The sequence below is a fragment of the Geotrypetes seraphini genome, chromosome 1, assembly GCF_902459505.1.
Source record: "Geotrypetes seraphini chromosome 1, aGeoSer1.1, whole genome shotgun sequence".
Taxonomy (NCBI): Eukaryota; Metazoa; Chordata; class Amphibia; order Gymnophiona; family Dermophiidae; genus Geotrypetes; species Geotrypetes seraphini.
Genome location: NC_047084.1, coordinates 292,851,608 through 292,879,167, shown reverse-complemented (window position 1 = coordinate 292,879,167; position 27,560 = coordinate 292,851,608). Strand labels below are relative to the sequence as shown.

Below are 27,560 nucleotides of genomic sequence, written 5' to 3'. Positions count from 1 at the left end.
TGGGGATAATGGAGACCCCTGTGGAACGCCTGATGGGTTTCTCCATGTTTTAGAGAGGTTGCAGTTGAAACGTACTTGATAGGTGCGGGTCGTAAGGAATCCTCAGAACCAGTCAAATACCTCACCTCCGATGCCGATTGCGTCTAAACATTGTAACAATTTCTCATGATCCACCAAATCGAAGGCCGAGCTTATGTCAAATTGCATGATTAAGGCATTATGGCCCTTGCTGAATAAGTTGCGTAAGTATTCTAGGGTTGCTGCAATCACCGTCTCAGTGCTAAACAGAGGTCTGAAGCCAGACTGGGTTTCATGTAGTAGAGAGAACTGATCAAGGTAGTCCATCAATTGGGTATGTACTAAACCTTCCATTATTTTTACGAAGAATGGAATGGATGCTACCGGTCTATAGTTGGTTACTGATGTTAGGGATTGTTTACGATTTTTTGGAATTGGGGTGATTATAATGTGACCGTTGTTCGTTAGGAATTTTCCATTTTTGAACTTATTGGTCAGATAACTCCACAGTGTTAGTTTAAAGTCTAATGGGGCTGCTTTCATGATGTTAGGGGGACAGGGATCTAGAATGCAGTGTGATTTAGTATATTTATTATAGAGTTTTATGAAGTTATTCCATTCTAGGTCCTGAAAGGAGTTCCAAAACATATCCACTGGTATTTCATTTTCACGTATGTTGGCTATTTGATGTGCATGTATGTTGTTTGTTGGACAATTGTTCCTTAGGTTCATAATTTTTGAGTCAAAGTGTTGTGCTAGATCGTCTGATGATGGGAGTTTTGTGTCGTGCATGGATTGATTGTGACGTGTGGTATCAAATAAATTTGTAACCAAGTTGAACAGTTCTTTAGTGTTGACTCCTTTTGAACTCATATTGGATGTATGAATTTTGGATGAGTAGAATGCTTTTCGTTTTTCTTTTATCAATTGTTTGTAATCCTTTATGTTGGATCTCCTGTTTTATTCCAGATCCTTTCTAGTCGTCTTACTGATTGTTTCATTTTTAATAGTTCAGAGTCGAACCATTTATTATATTTATTTGAGCGGTTTGTTCTGTTTCGTTTAGGGGCAATTTTATCTAAGATGGACGTGCTTGTTTTCGTCCACTGTTCCCAGAAATCATCCTCTTCATTTATTTCCTCACGTGATTCGTAATGTGCCCAGTATTCCTCTGGGTTGATATGGCCCCTTGTGAGATGTTCTTTTTTTATCTTTGGGTGAGTTTTTTCTTTTGGTTGATTCCAGATTAAGTTAAAGTAGTAGGTGAAATGATCGGACCAGATGTCGTGGCACCAGATACCGTCGGATAAAGAAATAGAAGGATTAGGGATCTCCTTTGTGGACATAGCTACCAAATCTAACTGATGGCCTTTTTCATGAGTTTGTGTGGATGAAGGGAGATTGTAGTTGAGTGAGGATAGGAAGTTTTTAAAATCTTTCGTGTCAGGATTGTTCTCATTCTCTAAATGTAGGTTTACCTCTCCTGCTATAATATTGTAAGACGGAGTGATTGAATTTTGTAGAATGAATTCGTAGAAATCCTCTCTGGCCTTTGACCAGCTTTTTGGCGGGACATAAAATAGGATGTAGGAGAGGTACTCTTCTAGATCCTTGTTACTAATTTTGCATGCTAGTATTTCTAATTGGTTGGTTATCTTGGAATCTACTAAGTCAAGTTCGAGTTCTTCCTTAAGGATGACTGCCAGTCCTCCCCCTCTTCTGTCTTCGCGGTTTAACATGTGAATTTTATAGTTATCTGGTATAAGGTCGTTTAGTATTGGATCCTTTTCAGACAGTAGCCATGTTTCCGTTAGAAAGAGGCAGGCTAACTGCTTGTTGATGATCCAATCTTTGATTAAGAAAGCTTTGTTCCTTACTGATCTAGTGTTGAGGTAAGCGCAGGAACAGAGGTTGTTGTGATGGGTATGGTGAGTGTGGTGATTTTGATGGGTTTTATTTCCCTTGTCCTTTTTTTGAGGGTACGGTGTGGTCTACCGTTGCTTGTGATTACTTTAATATGATTTACTCTTTCTTCCTGATGGTTAGTTAGAAGCCTAATGGGTGTGTCAGGGTAATGAACGGAGTGAAGTTTTGGATAGAGTGAGATAACGTCCCTAACGTTATTGCTTAATAAATAGATCAATAGGATCAATAAGAGCTTCATGTTTGCTGGTTGTTGTAATTCCTTCCTGTGTTAATTGTTATGTTGGTTTCCCGTCATTACCAATAATACGTTTGCACAAAGATTGCGGGGGGGGGGGGGGAGTCGAGAGGCGGAGCTGGTTTTCAACGTTGACCCGGTTTCTCTCCCCTGCCGCGGGACGCTTAGTCTTGGTTAGGGCAACTCCCGATAGCAATGTAGCTGCCCAAAAGCAGAAGAATTAGTTTGAGGTCGCTGGGGGGGGCGTCAGGAGGCAGAGTTGGTCTCCCATGCCAGCCCGGTCGCTCTCCCCAGCCGCGGGACGCTGTGTCTTGGTTAGTTGGGGCTGCTCCCGATATCAATGGAGCTGCCCTGAATCAAAAGAATTAGTTGAGGCTGGGGAGGGGGAGAGGGTAGGGTAGGTGGAGTTGGCCTCCCTCGCCGACCCGGTCTTTCTCCCGGTCTCTCTCCCCCACCTTGGATTCCCTCACTAGGCTAACTCCTTCCCTTGTGGCTCCTTAGTCAGGTCAGACAGGCAGAGTTGCTCTGAAAACAGGAAATTTTAAAGAAGAAAAGGCGCCGCAAGGGCCGTTGGGGGTGGAGTTTGGCTCCCACACCCGACCAACTCCTTCCCTTGCGGCTGCCGAGGTGAGTTTGCGTTGGGGCAGCTCCCGATTCAAACGGGGCTGCCCTGAACAGGAAACTTTAAAGAAGGGCCATTGGGGGTGGAGTTCGGCTCCCACACCCGACCAACTCCTTCCCTTGCGGCTGCCGAGGTGAGTTCGCGTTGGGGCAGCTCCCGATTCAAATGGGGCTGCCCTGAACAGGAAACTTTAAAGAAGGAAAGGCGCCACAAGGGCCGTTGGGGGTGGAGTTCGGCTCCCACACCCGACCAACTGGTGGCCCTAGTAAAGGTTAGCATTGTAATGCTAACCTTTATATCTTGTTTCAAAGAACTGGCTGAATGGATACTCATGAAATTTTATCACTATGGGAAATGTTTTATCCCTATGTTTTATCCCTATGGGAAATGTTTTATCCCTATGGGAAATGTTGGGATTAAATATGGGCAAGTCAGTTCTGGAGTACCCCTTTGCCATCAGATTTTCAAGAAATCCACAATGAATATGCATGAAATTTATTTGCATATACCACCTCCATTGTATGCAAATCTCTTTCATGCATAATCCATTGTGGATATCCTAAAAACCTGACCGGCAAGAGGGTACTCCAGGACTGACTTGGGAAACACCGAGCTGGCCAGCTCAAATCCATTTTGATTGGTTTAGCCTTGGTAGAGCAGTGGTTCCCAACCCTGTCCTGGAGGACCACCAGCAAGTTGGGTTTTCGGGATAGCCCCTCATGAATATGCATATGAGAGATCTGCATATCATGGAGGTAAAATGGTCAGTTTTATTTTTCACCCTATTTAAACTCTACTGATTGCTAATGGTAAGTTCTGTGTAAATACTCATACTAAGAATGTACATTTGTGAATGTGTGTGTATTCAGTTTGGTTTAGGGGTAAAGTTTGCACTGGTTGCTTGTACTGTATATGCTTATATCTACAGTATGCATTAACATGCATACAATCAATTGGGGGGGAGATTGCTGGGAGACAGCAGTCTAGAGAGAGACTTGGGTGTGCTGGTGGATGCATCAATGAAGCCATCTGCGCAGTGCGCAGCAGCCTCGAAAAAAGCCAACAGGATGCTGGGCATCATAAAGAGGGGCATAACAACCAGGACGCGGGAAGTCATCATGCCATTGTATCGAGCGATGGTGCGTCCACATCTGGAATACTGCGTTCAATATTGGTCGCCGTACCTCAAGAAGGACATGGCAGTACTTGAGAGAGTCCAAAGAAGAGCAACGAAACTGGTAAGAGGGCTGGAACACTGCCCATACGCCGAGAGGTTGGATAGGCTGGGGCTCTTCTCTCTGGAAAAAAGGAGGCTCAGGGGAGATATGATAGAGACCTTCAGGATCATGAGGGGCATAGAGAGGGTGGATAGGGACAGATTCTTCAGGCTGAAAGGGAAAACAGGTACGAGGGGGCATTCGGAGAAACTGAAGGGAGATAGGTTCAAAACAAATGCAAGGAAGTTTTTTTTCACCCAAAGGGTCGTGGACACCTGGAATGCGCTACCGGAGGAAGTGATCAGGCAGAGTACGGTACAGGGATTCAAACAGGGATTGGACGGATTCCTGAGGGATAAAGGGATCGTGGGATACTGAGAGAGGTGCTGGGATGTAACAAAGGTATAGAAAGCTAACCAGGAAATAAGTATAGAAACCCAACCAGGTCGTGCATGTGCAAGACCGGAGGGTTAGGACTTCGATGGGAAGATAGGACTCAATGGGAAACCAAGGTGGCAAGGGGGCCCCTTCTAGTGATTCAGACAGGTCGTGACCTGTTTGGGCCGCCGCGGGAGCGGACTGCTGGGCAGGATGGACCTATGGTCTGACCCGGCGGAGGCACTGCTTATGTTCTTATGTTCTTAATTGCATGTACTTTTAGTTCTATTATGCAACAATGTTAATAGCTTTAAAAAACCCAAATGGGTTAAACAAAGATGAAGAATTTTCAAAAATTAGGAACACATTTTTGAAACAAGCACAAACCAAATTGTTTTGCCATGCCTATCTGAAATAGATACACACTGCACTAAGTCTTGTGCTGTTTTATGAAAGAGTAAACTGCAACAAGGGGTCATAGAGTGAGGTAAAAGGGGATAAATCTAGGGCTTATTTAAGGAAATATTTCTTTACAGAAAAAGAGATAAATGCATAGATTGATCTCTGAGTTGTTGAATTCAAGGCCTTGGAAGATGTCTGAAAGAGGAAAAGATTGTAGATCTTATAATTACATAATAACGTTGTAAATGAATCTGTATGGTCCATCCTGCTCAACAACACAACCAGTCTGCTCTGTGCAGATTAGACCTCTCTGTGCCTTGTTTAAAATGTGCAATCACTTAAGTTTTGATGTCATCAGTGTTTGTCACATACCTTTTTCAATTCTGTCATTATTCTTTCCCCATCACCACCAGCAGGGTATTCCAGGCATAGCTGGAGTGGATGGGAAGACGAGAGAGATTGTGTAATAGTTTAATTTAAAGATAAAAAAGAGAAGTGGAACTGTGGAGATGGGGGGACATCGGTGGGTAGACTTTGGGCAAGAGCAAAGCAGTGGCCTTGAATTAGGGAGTGACTGCTCTACTCTAGGCTCAACCCCTTCTCTTCCCTGCAGGTTACCTAGGATGGAAGGGTTGGAGCAAAACACCTCTGCTTTCTCTGAAGTCTGTAGAGAAATGCTAGAACTAAATTCCAGGCTGTTTCCTCAGTAATTAAAGGCCTTTATCTGCTATAGTTTTCCGTTTCTATGAGTAATGTACTGGGAGTGGGGGTACTGTGAGCTCATAAAGCAATCGACTCTTGAGTTTGCAGTAGGTTGTATGCTGATTTGTAAACTTATGAATCAATTCCTGTTTTCTTTAGCACATGCCATAATGCACGCTTCACATTCAAGATTGTTTGATTTAACTTCAATGACCAAATCTTTCTTTAAATGGATAAAGCTGGGTTTTTTTAGGGCTAGGCTGATGACTGCATGGCTGTGTGCTTAATAGCCTAATTCTTGAGACCTGAGTCTAATTCTTGAGTCAGCTGAGGGTGGGAATGCTGCAGGGACAGGGTTCACAACCTCATTGAGTAGGTTTCTTATTACTGTGGAAGAAGCCAGAATTAGTGGACACTGGTCAAGGAGTTTTGCTGCAGAGTCTGGGCTGTGTCAATTTTTTAAGGAGGGTAGGTTGTACTGGTGATGGGCTGCATAAACATAATTAAATGAGTAAATATAGAGGCCTCCAGCCCCATCATAGGCTGACTTTAATGAAATTGGAAGCTCTTGAGAGCCGAATCGAACCGTTGGACCAACTTTCTTTCTCCATACCCTTATCCCATACCCAAAAACCTAAAGTTGTATTTTTTTAAGCTTTTGCAAATATCATTGCAGGTATGTTTACTCTTACATTCCTTTCTTGTGTAATTAACATAGTAACATAGTAGATGACGGCAGATAAAGACCCGAATGGTCCATCCAGTCTGCCCAACCTGATTCAATTTAAATCAGGTTGGGCAGACTGGATGGACCATGTTACTATGTTAGTAAACCAATTTAGATATGCTATTTTATTTTGGTGTTCTGAGTTTTAGTATAGACTAGAGTGTACACGTCTCCCTCCGTATTCACGGTTTCAGCACGCGCGGCTTTACTTATTCATGATTTTTCGCATGCTGACTCCTGCCCCCAAAATTACGTCACGAGTAAAGTACCTGTACTGTACCGATAAAAAAAAGTTTGGCGGTTACCAGCTTTCACTCAGAAAATCGCTGCTTCCATTCTTTCACCCACAAAATCACTGCTTTCAAGCTTTCACCCTCAAAATCGCTGCTTCCAAGCTTTCCAGCGTGCACACAGAAAAACGCTGCTTCGCAGCATGCACAGAGAAAATCACTATTTGCCTGCTATCAACCTGAAAATCGCTGCTTTCTTCACTGATATTCCCTCTCCTTCAGGAACAGGTCAGGTCTCCCACCATTGTTTTATTCGTGGTTTCAATAGTAATAATGGTGGCTGTTACAAAAAACCGTGAATAACATATAAAAAGTTATTCACGTTTTTTACGTATTCACAGTTATGTCCCGCTCCTAACCACTACGAATACAGAGGGAGGAGTGTACATAATAGTGTGCATTTTTATGAAAACATCTACTTTGATATTTTAATGTGAAAAGTGATAAGGAGTTAGCTAGTGTTTCTCAAGCTGATTCTTTGCTATTAATGAAATTTCAAAGCCTTTTTTTCTTCTAGAAGGCAAAATAATAATGTACTGGATGCTCTCTAGCAGGGGTTTCAAACTCAATCACATAAGGGGCCGAAATCTAAAACACAGGCTAAGTCAAGGGCCAAATTTTCTATTAAGAAACTTAGTCTTAGTAGAAGTATAGTATAGATCCTTCCTCGCCTGAGACACCTGTGGCGCAGTCAGGCACTTCAAAATGTGATCAAAATGTGTCTGAATTTATATTTGCAGTCTATATTTTACACTATGGTCCCCTTTTACTAAACCGCAATAGAGGTTTGTAGCGCAGGGAGCCTATGAGCGTTGAGAGGAGTGCTGGGCATTCAGCGTAGCTCCCTGCGCTAAAAACTGCTATCGTGGTTTAGTAAAAAGGGAGGGGGGTATTTGTCTATTTTTGTATGGTTGTTACTGAAGTGACAGTGCATAGAGTCATCTGCTTTGACCTCTTTGAAAAAACTCTGGAATAGGAATGATAATTAACATTTTCTATGCGTACAGTGTGCTTTGTGGTTTTTTTTTTTAAATTTTATTGTTGGTAGATCATTTTGACTTGGTCATTTTAAAAGTAGCTCGCAAGCCCAAAAAGTGTTGGCACTCCTGCTCTAGAACATCGCTCCTTAGTTTTATCAAGTGGTGCAGTGAGGGGCCAGCACTTTACATCTTATCACCTCATTCTTTCTTTTTTCTCCTCTTTCTTTATTCTAAGCAGCTCTGGCAATAACAGTACTACGGGTGCCTTATGCTACTTTCACTACCACGTGCAGTCAGGTTTGGCATTTTATCATGGTTTTGATTTTTTTATTTAGTTTTTCACCAGTATTTTCATTTATTTATTAAAGCAGCCTTTTTTAACAGCCCGATGTCCCTCCCCTATCAGTGTGCATCCAATCCATTGCCGACACTTTTTTGGCGCCTCTTTCAACGGATCAAATATCATAGCCCCACTGTTGCGTGTTCACATTTATTCTGCGTACGAGTTTATCTCATCAGTGCAAAGACCATTTTACTCTCCCTTTTTTACTTTCCCGAGTGTTTACTCTCCCTTTTTTACTTTCCCGAGTGCTGTGGTTTTATTCTTTGGTTTTAATAGAAGCTCATTTGAACAATAATTTAGATCTTTCCCAGGTTTCACTTTTCATCTACCCGGTCGGCTTGTCTTTGAGCTACTATCGGCTTATGTTTTCAAGATACACTGTATTATCAGCTGTTCATTTCCCATACGTTTACTTTTGCCCTGTTTAGGTCTATATAGTCTAGGCATACTGTTTGTAACCAGCCATCATTTTAAGTATGTATATGCCCTATTTTAGGGGGGGAGGGGTTAAGTTCTTTTAGCATGTTATTTCATTAATTCTGAGTTCGGTGTTACAATAGGTTTTTAGTTTACACATTATTTATTCTTTTCCATGACATGTTCGCATTGTTTAGTTTTACAATGGGTGTATTGATGTTGTACTGCTCACTGCAGTATGTAAGATGCTGCCTTTTCCTAGGTATACTCTTGTGTGATGTGTGGATTGTTACTAAAAATCATGTTTTTCATACAGATGGGGGGTGGGTGTCAAAAAATGATGGGCTTCGGGTGTCACATATTCACCTCTCATGTTATCTTATCCATTCTTTTTATTATACAACTGCCCAAATAAGCATCATTCTTTGATGTGATTGGACCTTGAAAACTAACGGCATCAGTGTTCTCCCCAGAAATTTTTTCCAGCCATGAAAAACATTTGCTGCATTTAGTGTGCCGGAGTTAAAAAAGTTTGAGAGACGCTGCTCTATACCATTTGAAAGAGGACAAATATCTAATTATTCACTTCTAGAATTGGATACTTCTTAAATTTAATAAAAAATTATGGAACAAGTGTCAAACCTTAAGAAAGGCATATTGAGCATTGGAAAATAACTAATAATAATTAACTAATCCAAATAGTACACATTTAGGGCTCCTTTTACTAAGCTGCGATAGCAGTTTTACCGCGCGCTTAGCTCGCGCAGAATTACCGCACGTGCTAGACGCTAACGCCAGCATTGAGCTGGCATTAGTTCTAGCCGTGTAGCGCGACAATTCTGCACGCGCTAAAAACGCTATTGCAGCTTAGTAAAAGGAGCCCTTAATTTTCCCCACCACCAAATGTCCCCATCCCGCCCCACCCGGCTACTTTTTCATGCCACCCGGCTAGAAAAAATTTCTGGGGAGAACACTGTAATATAATACAGTATTTTGCAAGGTAGCATGGATGATAGTGATGTAACTGCAAAGTTGGGAGCAGACAATGAAAATGAAACCATAGAGGTGTCTGCAGCAGTTGCAGAGGCATGGAAATGTACAATCTTTGCTGAGAAGCTAGCAGCCCAGGGAGTTAGCTGAAAGAGAAGAAGGAATCGGAGTCCGAGCCTAAGGAGGAGGTTTGTCGTACAAGTTTAAAAAATAGCCTTAGAACTCTTAGACGAGGAACTTATCACGCTATTAAATTAGATGTGCTTTGCTTTCTTAATGGCAGAGTGAGTTATAGAGGGCATATATTTCTTTGGCATAAATCTGAGAGGATCAAGTAGAATACTTGTGCCATTTTCGTTCAGCAAATATAGCTTGGCGTTTTTGTAGATGAAGTTCAGTACAGACCCCGGGGGGAGGGTTGTTCCTATGGTGGTGGGAGGAATGTAGGAAGGCATTCCACTAAGTAGCCTGCTCCTGAGGTGGAAGGTTAAAAAGTTGTCTGGGAGAGATGAGAAAAAGTTGTATATCAAGAAGTAAGAAACATAAATATAATTACCCTCAAATTGTGTAATATGATAGGCTAACTTAAGATGTAAATGGTATATAAATTGTAACTTCATTAAAGATGAGATTTATGTAAGATGACATTAATACTGTAGGAAAAGTTTGAGCTTATTGCATAGACACTAGGAGACAGAGTAACCTTGTGTTGATATCCCTATATGTGAGTCACCAAAATGAGCAGACTTAGACCATATGTTTCATGGCTAAGAAAAGTTAATGCTTGACTTTCAAGCATTCATTAAATACTTTAGTGCTTTATTTAACTAAGACTGCCAGCTTTTCCATTCACATTTAAAATGATCAAAGAATGACAGTGTACACAGGCCTTTCCGGTTTTTTAATGAGTTCCAATCTACCCACTATTTTGTGAGTGATCAACTAATTTGATTGTATGCATGGATGCGTCACTTGGATTACTTGTCTAGAAAATCTTGTGCTATTGGGGATTAGTATTTCTTGATGTTGGAAATAAAACTGAATTTCAATAATTTTTTTTTCTTTAGAAAAATCTTTCAGCAGCTCCTACATTTCTCTAAATTTTGCAGGAACTTCCTATTTAGTATGAGAATACCAGTTTATTTAAGGTATCTTATGTTTCACATGTGATCCTGGAAGTTCACAGATATAAATTCAGCTTGGCGACAATCTTTTAGCTTTGTAATGTTGATAAAATGGGTATCAATTATATTTGGGAAATCCTACATATATATTCCAAGCATTTTTTATAAGCAGACCAACATTGTTCTCTAGTTATGTTCCGTGTCAATAAAATTTCATTTTTTTTTCCTCCCTAGAGCCAAGTAACTGAAACCAATCAAAAACTGCAAGTCGAAGGAAAAGAGGTAACCTTAAATTTCTTTTTACAAATCTGTTTACCTGTACTGACAATTTGAGCAGTTGCTTTTCTTTGCTCCAGCATTTTAGATATTGCATGCAAAGGTTTGCAGGTATACAGTTATGACTGCTGTCAGTTTAATAAATAATAATGGTTTGCAGCTAAGCTAGATAACAGTTTTACTTTTTCAAGAATAGCTTAATCCTTTCAGATGATTTTGAATTAAAATATCAGAGTATCTCTTAAAGCATGCACAGGGCTACCCCTCTGTTATTGACCAGATTTGGTTGCTTTTTACCTACAGTGTTGTATCAGAAGTTCTAACAGGACACTAAAAATGTGGTTTATGCAGCAGGCTCGAGGCATCCTGTGGTTCCTTTTTCTTTCCAGCAGGCTTCTGGGTTATGGGGAAGAAGAAAAGGTCTGACACCTCTGTCACTCTGCCCTGACCTGTTCTCACCTGCTTTGATTGGATATCTTAGAAAGAGGAGATGGGACACAGTACAGCCTTCTAATATACAGTAGCTCCTTGAGCTCAGCTCTACTGCTATTTATCATTTCTATGGTGCTGAAAGGCCTACTCAGCGCTGTACCTTTAACATGCAAAAGACAATCCTTGCTCAGAGCTTACAATCTACCATATTTTTCACTCCATAAGACACACACCCCATAAAAAGTGAGTGGAAATGTAGATGAGTCTTATGGAGTGAATAAGGCAGGCGTGAGCTTTTTGCGCTCCTGCTTGGCCCCGTGCTGCTCCCTGAATGGCTGCCTGGAACTCGTGAGAACTGACAGCAGCCATTCAGGGAGCAGCGCAGGGCCAGGCAGCAGTGTGAAAAGCTCATGCCTGTCTTGTGCGCACCGCTCTGCCGCAATAAATGAGGAGGCAGCCATCCAGCAAGGGAGGGGCAGGAGCGCGGAAAGCTCCTGCCGATACAGCACTGGTAAAAAAAAAATTTAAAAAGTACCAGGGGGAGAGGGGGAGCCCTTCCTGGCTGCCTGCCACTAGACCTGCTTTGTTCTCTGTCCCAGCCTATCACTAGACCACCAGAGGGGAAACAGGGTACAGGGCAGGGCAGTGGGACAGGGTACACCATTTGGTTCAGAAATTTTTTTCTTGGTTTTTCCTTCTCTACACTAGGTGCATCTTATGGTCAGGTGTGTCTTATAGAGTGAAAAATAAGGTAATTTGGACAGATAGGACATTTAGGGGATGGGTATTCCTTTGCAGAGAGAATGATAGGGTGGACCGAGGTAGTTTTACAGTGAGTGGGAATTAAAAGGAGTTGAAAGCAGCCTTGAAAAAATGGGCATTTAGCTTGGATTTGAATACTGCTAGAGAAGGAACTTTTACGTAATGACTCAGGCAGTCTGTTCCAAGCATAGGGTGCAGAAAGATACAAGGGATGGAGTCTGGAAATGGCAGTGGGGCAGAAAAGTGCGGATAAGATGGACTTGCTCAATGATCGGAGTTCATTGGGGGGTGGGAGCATAGGGGGAGATAAGTTGTGGATAGATATTGAGAGGTTGCAGAATGAATGCACTCGCAGGTCAGTAAGAGAAGTTTGAACTCTCTCATAGATCTCCAAAAACCATGGCTTATTTAGACCTGCGATCTCCATTGTACTCAGAGGAAAGAAGAAGGCACAGAGCAGGAGGGAAGAGAAGAGGAAGAGGATATAGAAATGGGGAGGGCATTTCAGGTGATAAGTGGCAAGAGTGAGAAGGAAAGAAAACAAATACTGGGAGTTCAAAAAAAGGGAAGGAGATGGGAGCAGCAACAGGTGTGCACAGGGAGATAAAGGCATGAGAATGGAAGAGGCTAAAGACAGGAGAGCAGCATAGGAGAGGGGATATATTTTGAGATGTATAAGGGACACATGAAAACTTGCAGTTTAAAGGAAAGAAGGAGAAGGCTGGATTTTGAAGAGTGCAGGGAAGGAAAGTGAAAGCTGGGTGGGAAAGACAGAGAAAATGGGCTGGAATGGATTTATGGATGTATCAAGTGTCAAGGGTAAAGGTAAAACAGATGAATTAGGATTAGAATTATGAAGTGACGGATAGAAGAAAGGTAGAAGAGATGGAGAGAAGTGGTTTGAAACAGAATTTATCAGTTGGAAAGAGAGAGGAGATGGAGAAAAGAGCAAAGAAAGGAAAAACATGCAAAGGAGTCAAGAAAACCTAGAAAATGGAAATAGGGTAATGAGGGACAGTATGATTATAAGAGTGAAAATATCTTATTTTCAAATTATGGTTGTTTGACTGGAAAGCTTTTAATGATTTCAATACATGCGTTTTAATTTTAGCTGTAATTTTTTTTATTAGAATTTATAAAGAGATTCACCCAAAGCAGTAAAGAACAAAAACAAAGAGATGATCAACCTATAATTTAGGGTATTTGCTTATGCTTTTACTTGTTCCTTTGAAGTCTATAATCCAGTTGGGCTTTCTATAGAATGGAGATTTGGAAGAGCACAAATGAGAAAAGAAAGAGGAGCTATCAGTGAAGTGCTTCATAGTCATTGCTAGGGGCAGTTCTTTTCAGTATTTTCATGAGGGGTACTTCAGAGAGGCTGGTAGGCTGAGTTTGTCTTTTTGTGAAAGATAACATCTGTAATAGAGCAGACCTCTGGATAGAGTATAAAAATGAAGTATGATCTACGAAACGTCAAGAAGTGGTCAAGGGTTTGGCAGTTAAGACTGAATGCAAAACTATAGTATACATTTGGGGAACAGAAATCTGAGAAAGCAGTACAAGATGATGAGTGAGGTAATGATGGTTTCAAGATGGTAAAACAGTGGGGTGAGGATTTGGTGAGAACCAGAGGAATGTTACGGTACATAGGAAAAATATTGCCATTCGGAAAAGGATGTGGTAATGCTTCTGAATACATAATTGGCAAGATCTCATCTGGAATATTGTCAACTCTGGAGGCTGTCAAAAATATATTGAAAGAATCAAGGTGGGGCTAACCAAATGATGCAGACATTGCACTAGAATTCTTAAGAGTTATATTTCCCTGGGGACAGGAAGAGAGAGGTACAGCTGATGTATTGAAATTCATCCAGAGTATAAATAATGTACAGAAAGCAGTATTTTTGGTATAAAGGAAGCCCTAAAATAAGTCATGATATAAGAATCAAATGGGGTACATTCAGAAATAACAAAAGGGAAAATTTTCTCCTATAAAAAGGGAGATGAGCAGAATTCTAATAGGTATGTGAGCAGCATAGAGAATTCTTACATTTGAGAAAGCGAGGATAAAATTTGAGATTAGTTTGGCATCAAAACATGGGGAGATAAGATGAGTTTGGGAGGGCCTTAGCCACTGTTTCTTTCTATATTTCAGTGTAAGTAATGTATTTATTTAATTTCTTATATACTGCCTGAAAGCTATCAAAGTGGTGTACATTGAAGTAGAGCAGGTTTTTTTTTTTTACTGTCTCTGGAAGGCTTTCAATATGAGTTTGTATCTGAGGCAATGGAGGGTTAAGTGCTATGTTCCCCAGCAATTGCTCATACATTCTAGAAGCATCCCTAATAGATTTTACATAGTCGCTCACAAAAATACTTGCAAATGTGGTTTTTAGAACTTTTCGCTCAAATAGAAAAAAATTGCTCACTTGAGGTGAGGGCGTGGGTTCGCCAGATGAAAGAGAAGCAGATTGGGATCGAGCATCAGTCTTACCTTCAGATATCGCTTGTAAAGCTGAAAGATGACGATCCATGGGTCCATAGACATTAGAAGGTGATGAAGACATAATCTTGGCTTTACGCTTTCCCATTATTCTTCCCAGTTGCTCCTCGCTCCTCCTGGCTCCGAAGGGGCTCCAAAGGGGCGTGTCCTGCCCCTTCGGCCACGCGGCCTTGGGCACGCGTCCGCGGGCCACGTTCCGCGGCTCACCTCGGTCTTATTCTGAGGAGAGAGGATCTCTCCTCGAGTCGGCAACTGCCGGTAGTGGCTGCAGGGGTGCAGGGGTGGAACCTCCGGCAGGAGACAGTCAGCCCTCTTTCCACCGCGGCTCAGCCTGCCCTGCCAGTCCTGGGATACGCAGAGTGGAAAAGTACCAAATGTGTAAAGCAGCAACCTGAGAACCAATGGGATTTGAACCAGTTTCCCCTGGTTCTCAGGTTTCTGCTTTAAATATTTGGCTACTTCGCTGCTCTTATGTATTTGAACTACATGTTTCACATTTAATCAGAAGAATTGTATACTTGGCTATTGGTTATTTTCGAGCTAATTACTACTATACATTGAGAATGTACCTGTAATGAAGTAAAAGGATCATCCTTATGTTTTCCATGAATATTGGCCAAAAAAACAACAAACAGAAGACTTGTGGAGAGTTGATGTCCAACATGAAGGCTTTATTAGAACAAATAAATAATCTATATAAAATCGTCTAGGGCCTGAACCACTGGAAACATATAGACCCAACAAGGTCCGTGTTTCAACACTATTGTCTTCTTCAGGGGTCCCTACTGGTCCTATAAGCAGGCTTGTGGATTAAATAATAAACAGGTAAACCTCTGCGCTGCTGGATTATTTATTTGTTCTATTAAAGACTTCATCTTGGACATCAAATCTCCAAGTTTTTTGGTCATGTCCCTTTTGTGGAGGGATCAGGGTCAATTTCCTTGTTGTTCCATGAATATTGGTCCAGAGCAGAGAGTGTGTGTGGTTTAATGATCCTAGTGATTGACATGCTGGTGTTGATATTACTCAGGTGAAATAAGCCAAGAAGCAGAAACATTTTACCCCAGTACAACTGCTACTGAACAACTCCTGTCAGTGTTAATAGCCAGTATACTGTAGGAGAAGACAAAAGTATAGTTGCTCATACAGGAGTCACAATACATTGCCATGCATAATAGCTGAATAAGGACCAGTATTCAGTGGAATCCACAGCATGGATCTGAGGGGGCCAGTTACATAATTGCATATATATGGAACATCAAATACATCTTTTGGTTAAGAGATCTTTCTTCCAATGAAGAAATTGTGTTCCATTAGGAAATATTTTGATTTACCTAGATTTGCCCTGATAGTTCAGGCACTACTATTACAGTACTATTACAGTAAAGGTGTTTATGTTGGTTGCTGAAAAGCTATTCAAAATAGGCTTATCATTTCTGCTAACATATTTAAAAGAGTAACTGCTTTTTGTCTGACTGCATTGACTCCTGATTGAGGCTTGTATAAAATTTAAGATATGTTTCAAAATATTATAAAATACATAAGAACATAAGAATAGCTTTACTAGGTCAGGCCAATGGTCCATCAAGCCCAGTAGTCCGGCCAATCCAGGTCACTAGTACCTGGCCAAAACCCAAGGAGTAGCAATATTCCATTCTACCGATACAGGGCAAGCAATGGCTTCCCCCCCACTATCTTTCTCAATAACAGTCTATGGACTTTTCCTCCAAGAACTTGTCCAAACCTTTCTTAAAACCAGCTATTATATCGGCTCTTACCATACCCTCTAGAAATGCATTCCAGAGCTTAACTATTCTCCGAGTGAAAAAAAATTCCTCCTAACTTATTTGGGTTCTGTTTTAACATCAAGGTAACTCTCACTATTATATTAGGAATCGGATGAGATTAAGTCTTCTGACAGTCAAAGGAATTAGTTCTCATAAATATGCTAACTTCTCTTTCTCTGAGGGCAAGCAGGCATAATATTCTCACTTGTGGGTGATTGTCTTCATTTTTCATGTTTTTTAGTCATTCCCTTGAATTTGGTTAGATTTTCTTCATTTTTGATTTTGTGACTTTCGGGCCACTTTGAGACCTTTTTTGTTCCAGGGAGTGTTGATGGTTTTCAGAATACTTTTCACTCGAGCTCCCTGGGCCATCAAGCCTTTTGACCTCATGTCAGCTTTTTTTCCCTCCATACCAAAGAGGGTGCCAAGTGGCTGCAAGAAATGTACTAGATGTAATCAGACCATTTCAAGCTCTGACTCCCATAATTGGTGTGTTCAGTGACTAGGTTCTGACTGTCAGGACCTTCATTGAGATCTCTGTCTGTGTATGCAAAAAAGGATACTTAAAGCCTGACAGCTTCAGTGTGATAAACTTTTTGTTTCAACATTGAGTATGGTGGGAGATTCAGGCCCTGAAGCACAACCTGCATCGACACCAGAATCATTATCAACACCGTGTGCATCCAGATTTCCATATCATCTCTTTTTTTTGTAATTAAAAGAAAACAAAAGAACTATCTCTGAACCCCCAGCTCCCCCCCAATTCTGAATTGTCCTTGTCGAACCCTATGATCTCCCTCCCAAAGCCTTGTTTTCTTATAGACCCTGGGAGACCCTTCCTCCCTCCCCCTTCCAGATTAACAGAAATGAGGTACCAAGCAATTACAGCGCAGAAGAAAACCCCAGGGCAAGAACTGGGTACATAGAGTCATAAATTGGCATGATTTAACACTAAGCTCTGTGCATAAGTGGGTAGGTCTAATATATATGCCTCCCAAATGGCCCAAAACCTCTTTTTCCGTTTATAAGTAGAGCAAGCTTCCTTGGCCTCCTATATCAATAACTGATGCATTAAATTCTTGCAATGCCAAATCAGTGGAGGAACAGCCTGGCCCAGTGTTGCAGTATACGTTTCTTACCAACTATACAGGCTTTCTGGATCAGGAGGCCTTGACCTCTCAATAGGAAGGTTCTACATGAAAGCTTCCCAAATAAAACTTCAAAAGGGTCTGGATGAATAGGTTTGTGCATCACCTGTCCTAAAAAAATTATAAATGGCCATGTGTTAATGTGTTTTTGTGAAGCCCACATTTGCTACACACTGTGGTTGAAATGCCTCCCATATGAAACAATTGAGTCTGAGACACATTAAGCCCATAATACAACCCGATAATGGCATTCCTTATATCTGAGGGGCAGTACGCAGTACGGTAATTAGAACTTTCGCTGAAATTGAAATATTCAATTCTTCTCCCTAAGCCGCTCGAATGGAAGTGTATTGTTTAGGAGGCAGTAATTGCAAAAGCAACAAATGCAGACTAGATATAGAAGGCTGTAACTGTTTGGGAAGTATGAAAAACACTATAAATGCAGCTGCAGTATGTAGTGTGCAATGAACATATATAATTCAATAATTGATAATATGTGTACCAATCGCTTGTTCAAACTCCTCCTATGTTGCATTGTATGAAAGGGCTAGATTGTACCCTTTTCTGATAAGAAATCCGCCACATAAATCAACAGAAGTTAGTTGTTTTCAAGCAGTCTTTGGGACACACTCAGCCAGTCAGGTTTTCAGGATACCTACAGTGAATATGCATGAGATAGATTTGAATAAATGGTCTTTTTCAATTTAAAGTGAGCTCTGGAATAAGGAAGCATGATGCAAGTGAAAGAGAATAGACCCAGAAGTAACCTGAAGATATACTACTTAACGGAAAGAGTGGTTGAATGCATAGAATGGCCTCCCAGTGGAGGTGGTGGAGACAAACTGTAATTGAATTCAAGAAAGCTTAGGACAACAAGTATATAGGATCTCTAAGGGAATGAAAGGGAGAGTACGAGATAGCATGGGTGGGCAGACTGCATAGGTCATATGGTCTTTATCTGTCTTTATTTTTCAGTATTTCTATGTATATTCTTTGTGGATATCCTGAAAACCTGACAAGCTGGGTATGTTTTGAGGACTGGGTTGAAAACCCTTGTGACACATTGTAGTGCCGGAAAATGTTTATTCAGGTAGGTTCCACCTGTAAAGCAAGAAGAAGGGAACAGGAAGAGACCTAGTTTGTTGGTGGCACCAGGCTGTAGAAAAGATGCATAGATGAAGTCTAGTGAGTGAATTTTATTTATTTTTGGCTAGTGCAGTTGCCTAATTCTGAAAAAGTGGACATGTTTGCAATGATTGGAACTGTGAAAGAAAATTAGTAAAATAATTAGACAGAAATTTTATCTTGGCTTTATGGTTTCATTTTCTGGTTAGTTGCTGATTTCAATGGAAGAGCTGAAACAGTGCAGGATGCAGCAGAGAAATATTGCCACCACAGTTGACAAATTAAACCTTTGTCTTCCAGGTGAGAAACTGAGGATTAAAAATGGCTGTATTTGTGTCAAATTTTCATTCTTGTTGTATACTATGTAGTATCTGAATAATATTTAATTGATTTTTTTGTTGTTTCTTTGTACAGTTTTGGAAATGTACACCAAACTAAAGGAACAGATGAAAGCGAAAAGGTAAAAGCTTGCAGTAGTCAAACTAGTTATGCCCTTATGGTATGATAATGTATGTGACATTGACAGTTTTTTCTCCCCTTGAGTATTCATGGGCTTGCCAGGATAAAATAAAGCAGGAAGTGGTGAAAACGTAAAAGCACCAGGTTAGGAAGAGGACTGTGAAATATTATGGACCACAGCTGATTTCTGGCTTTCCTTTTATTTTCTGAGGATCCACTGTCCTTATTTTGTGTTTTCTTGAATTCTTGTATTAATTTTGCCTGTTTCACTTCCACTTGAAAGCCATTTCTTGCATCTTTTACCCCTTCTGTGATGAAATATTTTTTGATGCAGTTCCTGAGACTTCCTTCCCACCATCTACAAGTTTATCAAGTTTTCAAGTTTATTAGGATTTTATATACCGCCTATCAAGGATATCTAAGCAGTCATATTGTGATGACTTCTAAAATTTCTATTATCCTAAAAAATAAAAGATTGCTGCTTATGCATTATTTTGACCTTTCAGATATTTCTTGTGTCTGTTCTTTGAGTCTTCCAGAATGTGCTGTACATATTTGAGAACTCAAGCCTCATTTTGAAAGACTTTGCAGGAATACCAAAGTTCTTGGTGGTTTACAATATTTTGTCTGCACTCTCTGATGTTGTTATAGTTTTGCAGATGGGGTGTCTATGGGGAGAAAGCAATATTGCTCACCTATAGTGGATGGTTTTTTGTTTTTTTTTGTGGACAGCAAGATTGAGTGAAGCACACAAGTTGATGACATTGCCTATGGCGCCGGGACAGCACCATTCTACAGCTCATTGTAAACTCTGAGTATGTTTGGCCTTAGCTGTGCACTGCATTTCCTTAGCTCCTCAGTTTCAAAGTTCAATGTGAGCAACTCTTAAGGAGGTGAGAGGGATTAAGTATCTTATCAACCTGCTATGGAAAACATTGAACAACATTTTTTTTCTGAGTCAGGCTCATAAGTAGGTGACTTAGAAACTTTGAGCTGCTCACATTTTATATTATCTTAGTCCTTAGAACAGCCTACAGAGCCAGTTATATGAGTTGTTAACTTGAGGGGTCAGACGAGCTAGCTCACGACCAAAGACACTGGTCCAAATGATAATGAGCAGTACATGGCAGTCATTTCCTATTGGTGATCTGCACGGGGCAGGAGCTTCGGAAGTTCACTCCTTCCCCTAAAGCCAGCTAGACTACCAGGTAAGGCCGGGATGCCGGGGGGAAAGGTGGGAGGGAGGCGGGGGTGGGTCAGAGCCAGACGAGAAGTTATTTGTGGTTTTTCACACTTTTCGGTCCGGCTCTACCCCTATCCCCCGCGAATACTGAGGGAGAAGTGTAAAATCTATTTAGAACCTGTGTTTTCCTTCAAAAGGAAACACATACATAAAGTTTAAAAACCAAAAATAAAACAAAAGATAAAATTTAAAAAATCAGAGGATCTTCTAATTCCCTGTTTATACCCAAAACACCATAACCATTCTGAGTTATTTAGGAGTATCAAACATTGGTCAAAAGGGCCATGGTTTCAAGTTTCTCATTTCATTTTTATTTTCATTTAATGTGGTGTCTTATATACCACTAAATCTCCCAAAGAATTTGAGGCGGTTTACAAAACAATTAAAATGGCCAAAAATCTAACCAGGTACTTAAAATTTCCCTCTCTGTCCCAACGGGCTCACAATCTAACTATAGTACCTATGAAAGAAATAATTACTTACATTTACCTATAAAAGAGAGAGAAGAGGGAAAACATAATACAGTGGTACCTCGGTTTACGAGTGCACCGGTTTGCGAGTGTTTTGCAAGACGAGCAAAACATTCGCAAAATTGGCGCCTCGGAAACAGAGCGCGCTACGATTTGTGAGCGCCTCCCCTGCGAACCGGCACCCTCCACCCCCTGCTGCGACCTGAGGTCCCCCCAACCCACCCGAACCCTCTTCTTACTTTTCTGTAGCCTCCGCAGCGGTACCGGCATCAGCATGTCCTGTGCATGCCGGTGCCTGAAGATGTGCTTCCTGTGCTGGGCCTGAGAGTTCTCGTTCGACGTGAGAGTTCACGTTTGACGTGAACTCTCAGGCCCAGCACAGGAAGCACATCTTCAGGCACCGGCATCCACAGGACATGCTGATGCCGGTACCGCTGTGGAGGCTACAGAAAAGTAAGAAGAGGGTTCGGGTGGGTTGGGGGGACCTCAGGTCGTGGCGGGGGGGGGGGCCCGATGGCGGCAGAGGGGGGGGTGCTGGATCATGGGGGAGAGGGTGCCGGTTCGCGGGGGGGGGGGCCTTCGGGGGGAGCAATGCTGGTTCTCGGGGGGGGGGGGGGGCAGCGCTGCTGGCCTCGGGGGGGGGGGGGGGAACATATCAAAGCAAGTTTCCCTTACTTCCTATGGGGAAACTTGCTTTGATATACGAGCATTTTGGATTACGAGCATGCTCCTGGAACGGATTATGCTCGTAATCCAAGGTACCACTGTACAATAAATTCAATACTAAAGGTGTGTAAAAGGCACAACAGAAGGGAAAACTTCAATATCAAAGAACCCCCAAGAAAAATCCTAAAAGTAAAAACTGGAAAAAATAGCTAAATTAAACAAGTTTTATTTAAAATTTGATTCAATCGCTTATTAAAATTTCTAAGCGATGTACGCCCTCACCTGGAGTACTGCTTCCAGCACTGGTCTCCGTACATGAAGAAGGACACGGTACTACTCGAAAGGGTGCAGAGAAGAGCGACTAAGATGGTTAAGGGGCTGGAGGAGCTGCCGTACAGCGAAAGATTAGAGAAACTGGGCCTCTTTTCCCTCGAACAGAGGAGATTGAGAGGGGACATGATCGAAACATTCAAGGTACTGAAGGGGATAGACTTAGTAGATAAGGACAGGTTGTTCACCCTCTCCAAGGTAGGGAGAACGAGACGGCACTCTCTAAAATTGAAAGGGGATAGATTCGTAAGGAAGTTCTTCTTCACGCAGAGAGTGGTAGAAAGCTGGAACGCTCTTCCAGAGGCTGTTCTAGGGGAAAACACCCTCCAAGGATTCAAGGCAAAGTTAGACAAGTTTCTGCTGAACAGGAACGTGCGCTGGTGGGGCTAGTCTCAGTTAGGGTGCTGGTCTTGGACCAGAAGGCCGCCGCGAGAGCGGACTGCTGGGCATGATGGACCACTGGTCTGACTCAGCAGTGGCAATTCTTATGTTAAGAACATAAGTAGTCGCCTCCGCCGGGGCAGACCAGAGGTCCATCCCGCCCAGCGGTCCGCTCACGCGGCGGCCCATCAGGCATATTGCCTGAGCAGCGGTCCCTGACTAATTTTATACCTACCTCTACACTTATCTCTAAACCTTCCACTACTCTTATCTGTACCCCTCAATCCCTTTGTCCTCCAGGAACCTATCCAGGTCTTCCTTGAAACCCTGTACTGTGCTATTTCCTATCATGGCCTCTGGAAGGGTGTTCCATGTGTCCACCACCCTCTGTGTGAAAAAGAATTTCCTTGCGTTTGTTCTAAATCTGTCCCCCTTCAATTTCATCGAGTGACCCCTTGTTCTTGTGGTTTCGTTCAAATTGAAAAATCTGTCCTTGTCAACCTTTTCGATGCCCCTCAGGATCTTGAAGGTCTCTATCATATCTCCTCTGAGTCTCCGCTTTTCCAGGGAGAACAGCCCCAGCTTCTTCAGTCTGTCAGTGTATGTAAGGTTTTGAAGAAGCTGGGGCTGTTCTCCCTGGCTGTTCTTATGTACAGTATTAAAAATGGGGGATAATAACATACGTTTAATTTGCATGCATATGTGTTGCCACAGTTAGCGAGTAACTTAAAGGTTCACTGCATCAGGTTAGATGGGAAAATACATGTGCGATGATGGTTCCCTACAACTCAAATGATGGTCGTTGTACGTTGTTATTGACTTGGGTGGAGAAGTACTGAGCACACTGTAAAGAAATCACACACTATTAAAACCATATAACGTATAAAAGAAAAAGTAAAGAAAAATAATTTTTAAGAATAATAATTATTAAGAGGTAAAAAAAAAAAAAAAGATAGTCAGCATTATATACTCATATTTTTTTGTCAAAGAAATATTTTCTCCTTTTTTTTCTGCCCATGCCTTTTGATTTAAGGGACTTTTCAGAGTGGGGAGAAGTTGTTATTTTGGATTTTCATTTTTCCTTTTATACTATACCTTTTGAGTCTCCTCTGTCATGTGGCAACTGTATGCAGAGCAGTCTGATGAGAGGAATTATGTTTGTTTGTGAACAAAGACTATGGGGCTCATAATCAAAACAGAAAAACGTCTAAAAACCGGCCTAAATCGGCACTTGGATGATCAGTAACAAAAGTCGTCCAAGTGCTGATAATCAAATAGGGTTTTAGATGTATTTAAAAACAACTTAGGCCTTCACAGTGCTGCTGAATGACCAGAACTAGAAGGAAGAATGGTGAGGGTGGGATTTGGGCAGGCCATGGCCGTCCTAGACTTAGTCGTACTGTATGTATAACCAAAGGTTTAACAACACTGCCTAGAGACGGAACTTGGACATTGCGACTTAGGCCATCTAAAACCAGGTCTAAGTCCACAGAAGGTATCCTAAGTGACAAGATAACCACTGCAGACACAAAGTACAGGCCCCCACACACTCCCCCAGTGATCATTGCCCCCCACCCCTATAAAAATCGTAATAATAACTTTATATATCTGCCTCCAGAACATCAGCACCTGGCAGTTTGGCATAGGAAAGCCTAGTAGAGCTGCACAAAGGTGGCTTAAGTGGTCTTGGGGTAGGTTAGTGAACCATGGAGAGGAGGACCCAGGCCCATAAGCCACTCTAATTACTGCATTCATGGTGAAAAATGTACACCCCTCTAAAATCCCACATACCCTTTTGTACTGCCATAAAAGTGGCTCCTGCAGCCATGAAGGCTATTGGGGTGGTAGATAGGTGGGTCTAGTAGGTTCTGGAGGTGTTTTTGGGGGGCTCACCATGACCTATAAGGGAGTTGTAGTTAGATGTTTCTGTGGCATCCTTTTTGTGAAATTCACAGCAGTGTCTTGTAAGGTACCCCACTACTCTGGTGCCATGTCTTGTTGTCTTGTCATCACTTTTCTGGCCCCTCCTGCGCCCAAAGGAACTTTTTCCAGGTGTTTGTGACTTGAAGGAATTTTTGGATGAAAATGGGGTATAAAGATGGACGACTTAGCAATCTGGGCAATTAGAAGGCTATACATACAGTTGGACGATTTTCAAAAAAAAAATATGCTGGACGTATTTTTTGAAAATGGACCTTTTCCCTTGTCCGACTTTGGCCAAAATGGACTTATATATTTCTTTTGATTATGCCCCTCATGGCTCTATACTGCTCTGTTTTTTGTTTGTAGTTTATAATGACGATTACTCGGATGTCCCTTAATGTCCGAGGCCTCAGTTCTCCACATAAAAGTCGCTATCTGTTTAGAGAAATGCTACACTTAAAAGTAGATGTATGTTTTATACCGGAATCTCACCTGCTCCCCTCTGGGGAACATTATCTCTCTCATAATAAATATCAGAGAATATATTTAGCATCTAATAAGTCCTCCCAGAGGAAGGTGAATGTGGTGGGAATTTTGTTATCTACCTCGTTGTATTGGCAGGTTCTAAATGTGGTGAAAGATTGTGAGGATAGATATACACTTCTCCCTCCATATTCGCGGGGGTTAGGGGCAGAGCCGGCCCAAGAATAACTTTAAGGCTGACTCTGACCCATCCCCGGCTCTCTCCTGCCTCCCAGATCTTTCCACTGTACTTACTTTTTAAAGCTTGGTGGTCTAGCGATGAAGCAGGGCAGGAGCGATCTTCCTACGCTTCTGCCCTGTGTAGAGCCAGAAACAAAAATGGCTGCCATGAGTTCCCACAAGACCATGAGAATTCAGAGCATTCATTTTTGTTCCCAGTTCTGCACAGGGCAGGAGCGTAGGAAGATCGCTCCTGCCCTGCTTCACTGCTAGACCACCAGGTTTTAAAACGCAAGTAAGTGAAGAGGTCTGGGAGGTGGGAGTGGATCACCCAAATGAAAACTGCAAATAACCGAAGTCGTGAGTTCTGAACCCGCAAATATGGAGGGAGATGTGTATACTGATGGTATTTATGCAGAGAAATTAGGTATACACCCTTTTAAACATTTATGCCCCTAATGCTACTCAAGGGAATTTCTATGAATGCTTGTTTGAGATCTTACTGACATACTCCAGGGGGACACATTCTTGTAGGAGGGGATTTCAACTTGACCCTAGATCCTTCTCTTGATAATTCCACTGATACAGCCTCATATGTTCAAGCAGAGAGACAGGCCATTTGCAATTTTCTCAAACAATGGGGGGTTGGTGGACTTTTGGAGAGAACTTGACCCCTCTGCATCATACATATTCATGCATTGACATGTGGGTGGATGCAATAGAATTCTGTCAGGTGCAGTCAGCTGATATTTGCCTCCATACCCGATCTGATCATGCCCCTGTTTTGTTTGTCATGCATCCTCAGGAAGCTTTGATTGAGAAAATATTGAAGATTTCCAGATGTTTTATTACATAATCCAAACCATGTTAATTATATAGGCAAGCAAATCCTGCAATACCTAGAATACCAGAGATTTCTTCTGTGACTCTGTGGGAAGGCTTAAACGTAGTTTTGAGGGGGGCCATAATATCACTGCAAGCTCATGTTAGGAAGGATAAATTTCACAAAGAGGACCAACTTGGAGACTGGCTGGTTACCCTACAAAGGGATAAAAAGTGGGGCTTACAGACTCCTCCTCTTCATGACACTCAACTCCAACTCTGTGACTTGGAATTGGAGGATATTCAACAGCTTCAAATTGCACAACAACAATTTTTTGAATTTGGCTCTTGGGCCATCAACTGAGGAAACAATGTCTCTGCAATTATATACCTAGGATAGAAACCAATGCAAGTTCTATATTAGCTGATGATATATCAATACATTCTGAATTTGTAGCATTTTTTTCAGGAGTTATATAGATCTGATGAGTTGCCTTCCGAGGTGAATATTTTACATTTTTTGCAAGATGTTCAGTTACCTCATATCTCTGAATCTGAGGCGCTGGCTTTAGAACAACCTATTTCTGCTTAGATATCTTTCTAATTATTAAAGATATGCCCTTGGGCAAATCACATGGCCTCAATGGTTTTACGAACAAATTTTAGAAAACCTTTGGGCATTCTTTGACCTACCTTATGGCCTGTATTTCTGCGCTGAGCAAAAGCCTCCTTATGTACAAGTCTTTTCTGTAGTACCACCTGCATCGTGCACTACAGGAGAAATGTCCAGAACTGTTGCACAATGCCATAATCTTACATGACAACCCTACAGCTCGCACAGTAGACAGTTTTTTATAGCATTCGGGATGAGAGACTACTTTGAAGGATGTTAACAGTTAAACATACTCACTCACAAACTGTTTGTTTGCTTGTTTAGTGAAACAGCTAATAATTATTACTTTTTTGTTAATAAAACAATGATTTCAAATGTCATGTTTTTTGCTTCTCTCCTACTAGAGACCACTGCACTTATCACTTGGTAGCAACATTAAGAAGTATATGTCACACACTTTCAAACGTATATATTAGATTTCCAGTGCTGGTGTATTTTTGAGAGAAAAAATTAGTTGCCTTGACCTATAAATCAACCCTCATATATATCTCTATATATACAGTATATACTGTATCTAAAATGTGTCTGTAGCTAAAGGTATTTTTGTACATGGCTCATTTTGTATAGAGCATTCATGATGTACTCTGCTGTACAGACACAGATGAATATGACCTATTTCTTAGAACTTGTCTAGTCAAGACAGACTATTCGTGTAGCAAGACAAATAAAAGTTTTATAATTAAGAACCAAGTCCATGACTAAACATTTGCATGTGTAATTTGTGAAATGAAGAGGAGTAAAACATGTGGAATTAAGGCTAGCTGCACTAAACTGCTCAAAAAAGGAGAGAAAGTTAATGTATACTTGGTGTTATGTAATTACAAAAACAAGGAATAAAGGACCTGAAACACCTAATCCTCACCCTCCAATGAGAGGCTTACTGGGGTATGATTTTTCTCATTGGTCCAAAAAACCTTGTTAATTTTTTATTTAAATAATTTTAACTATTTTATCAATTTAATTTATTAAATACAAAAAAATCAAGTGATTTTATCTCTAAAATCTAAAACTGTATCCACATATTCAGACACTTAGCTTTGGGTTGGAATGGGACAAAAAAGCCCAAAGAGATCCTTGTTTGAATCAACTATATAGTCCTTTTATAAATCAATAAGTCCAAGTCCAGTCAAACGGTAGCTCAACTGTTTCACAAATTCATTGCTTCATCAGGGACACTTTGTGAAAATCATGGAATATGTAAATTTCCAAATAATGTTTGTTTGAAAAACACCATATATATATTGGAGAAGAAGGAATAAAATAGTTAAAATTATCTAAATAAAAAATTAACAAGGTTTTTTTGTACCAATGAGAAAAATCATACCTCAGTAAGCCTCTCATTGGAGGCTGAGGGTTGGGTGCTTGAGGTCCTTTATTCCTTGTTTTTGTAATTACATAACACCAAGTATACATTAACTTTCTCTCCTTTTTTGGGTGATATCTTGTATATTTGAGAGAGTTTTTTTCTCTTAATGTTGTCTTTATGC

At 41.2% G+C, this 27,560-nt stretch overlaps 1 protein-coding gene across 9 annotated transcripts in view; it reads left to right on the top strand.

The window, feature by feature from the left end:
* Positions 1 to 27,560, top strand: part of EXOC6B (exocyst complex component 6B) — a 920,925-nt gene that overhangs the window by 176,322 nt on the left and 717,043 nt on the right. For all 9 annotated transcript variants that reach the window (XR_004540231.1, XM_033953524.1, XM_033953543.1 and 6 more), the window contains 3 exons: positions 10,606 to 10,653; positions 18,614 to 18,704; positions 18,819 to 18,864. Coding sequence is in view for 8 of the 9 variants with exons in the window: in XM_033953524.1 (XP_033809415.1) it covers positions 10,606 to 10,653; positions 18,614 to 18,704; positions 18,819 to 18,864 (185 nt within the window). In the remaining variant the exon portion in view is untranslated. The remainder of the gene's footprint in view (positions 1 to 10,605; positions 10,654 to 18,613; positions 18,705 to 18,818; positions 18,865 to 27,560) is intronic.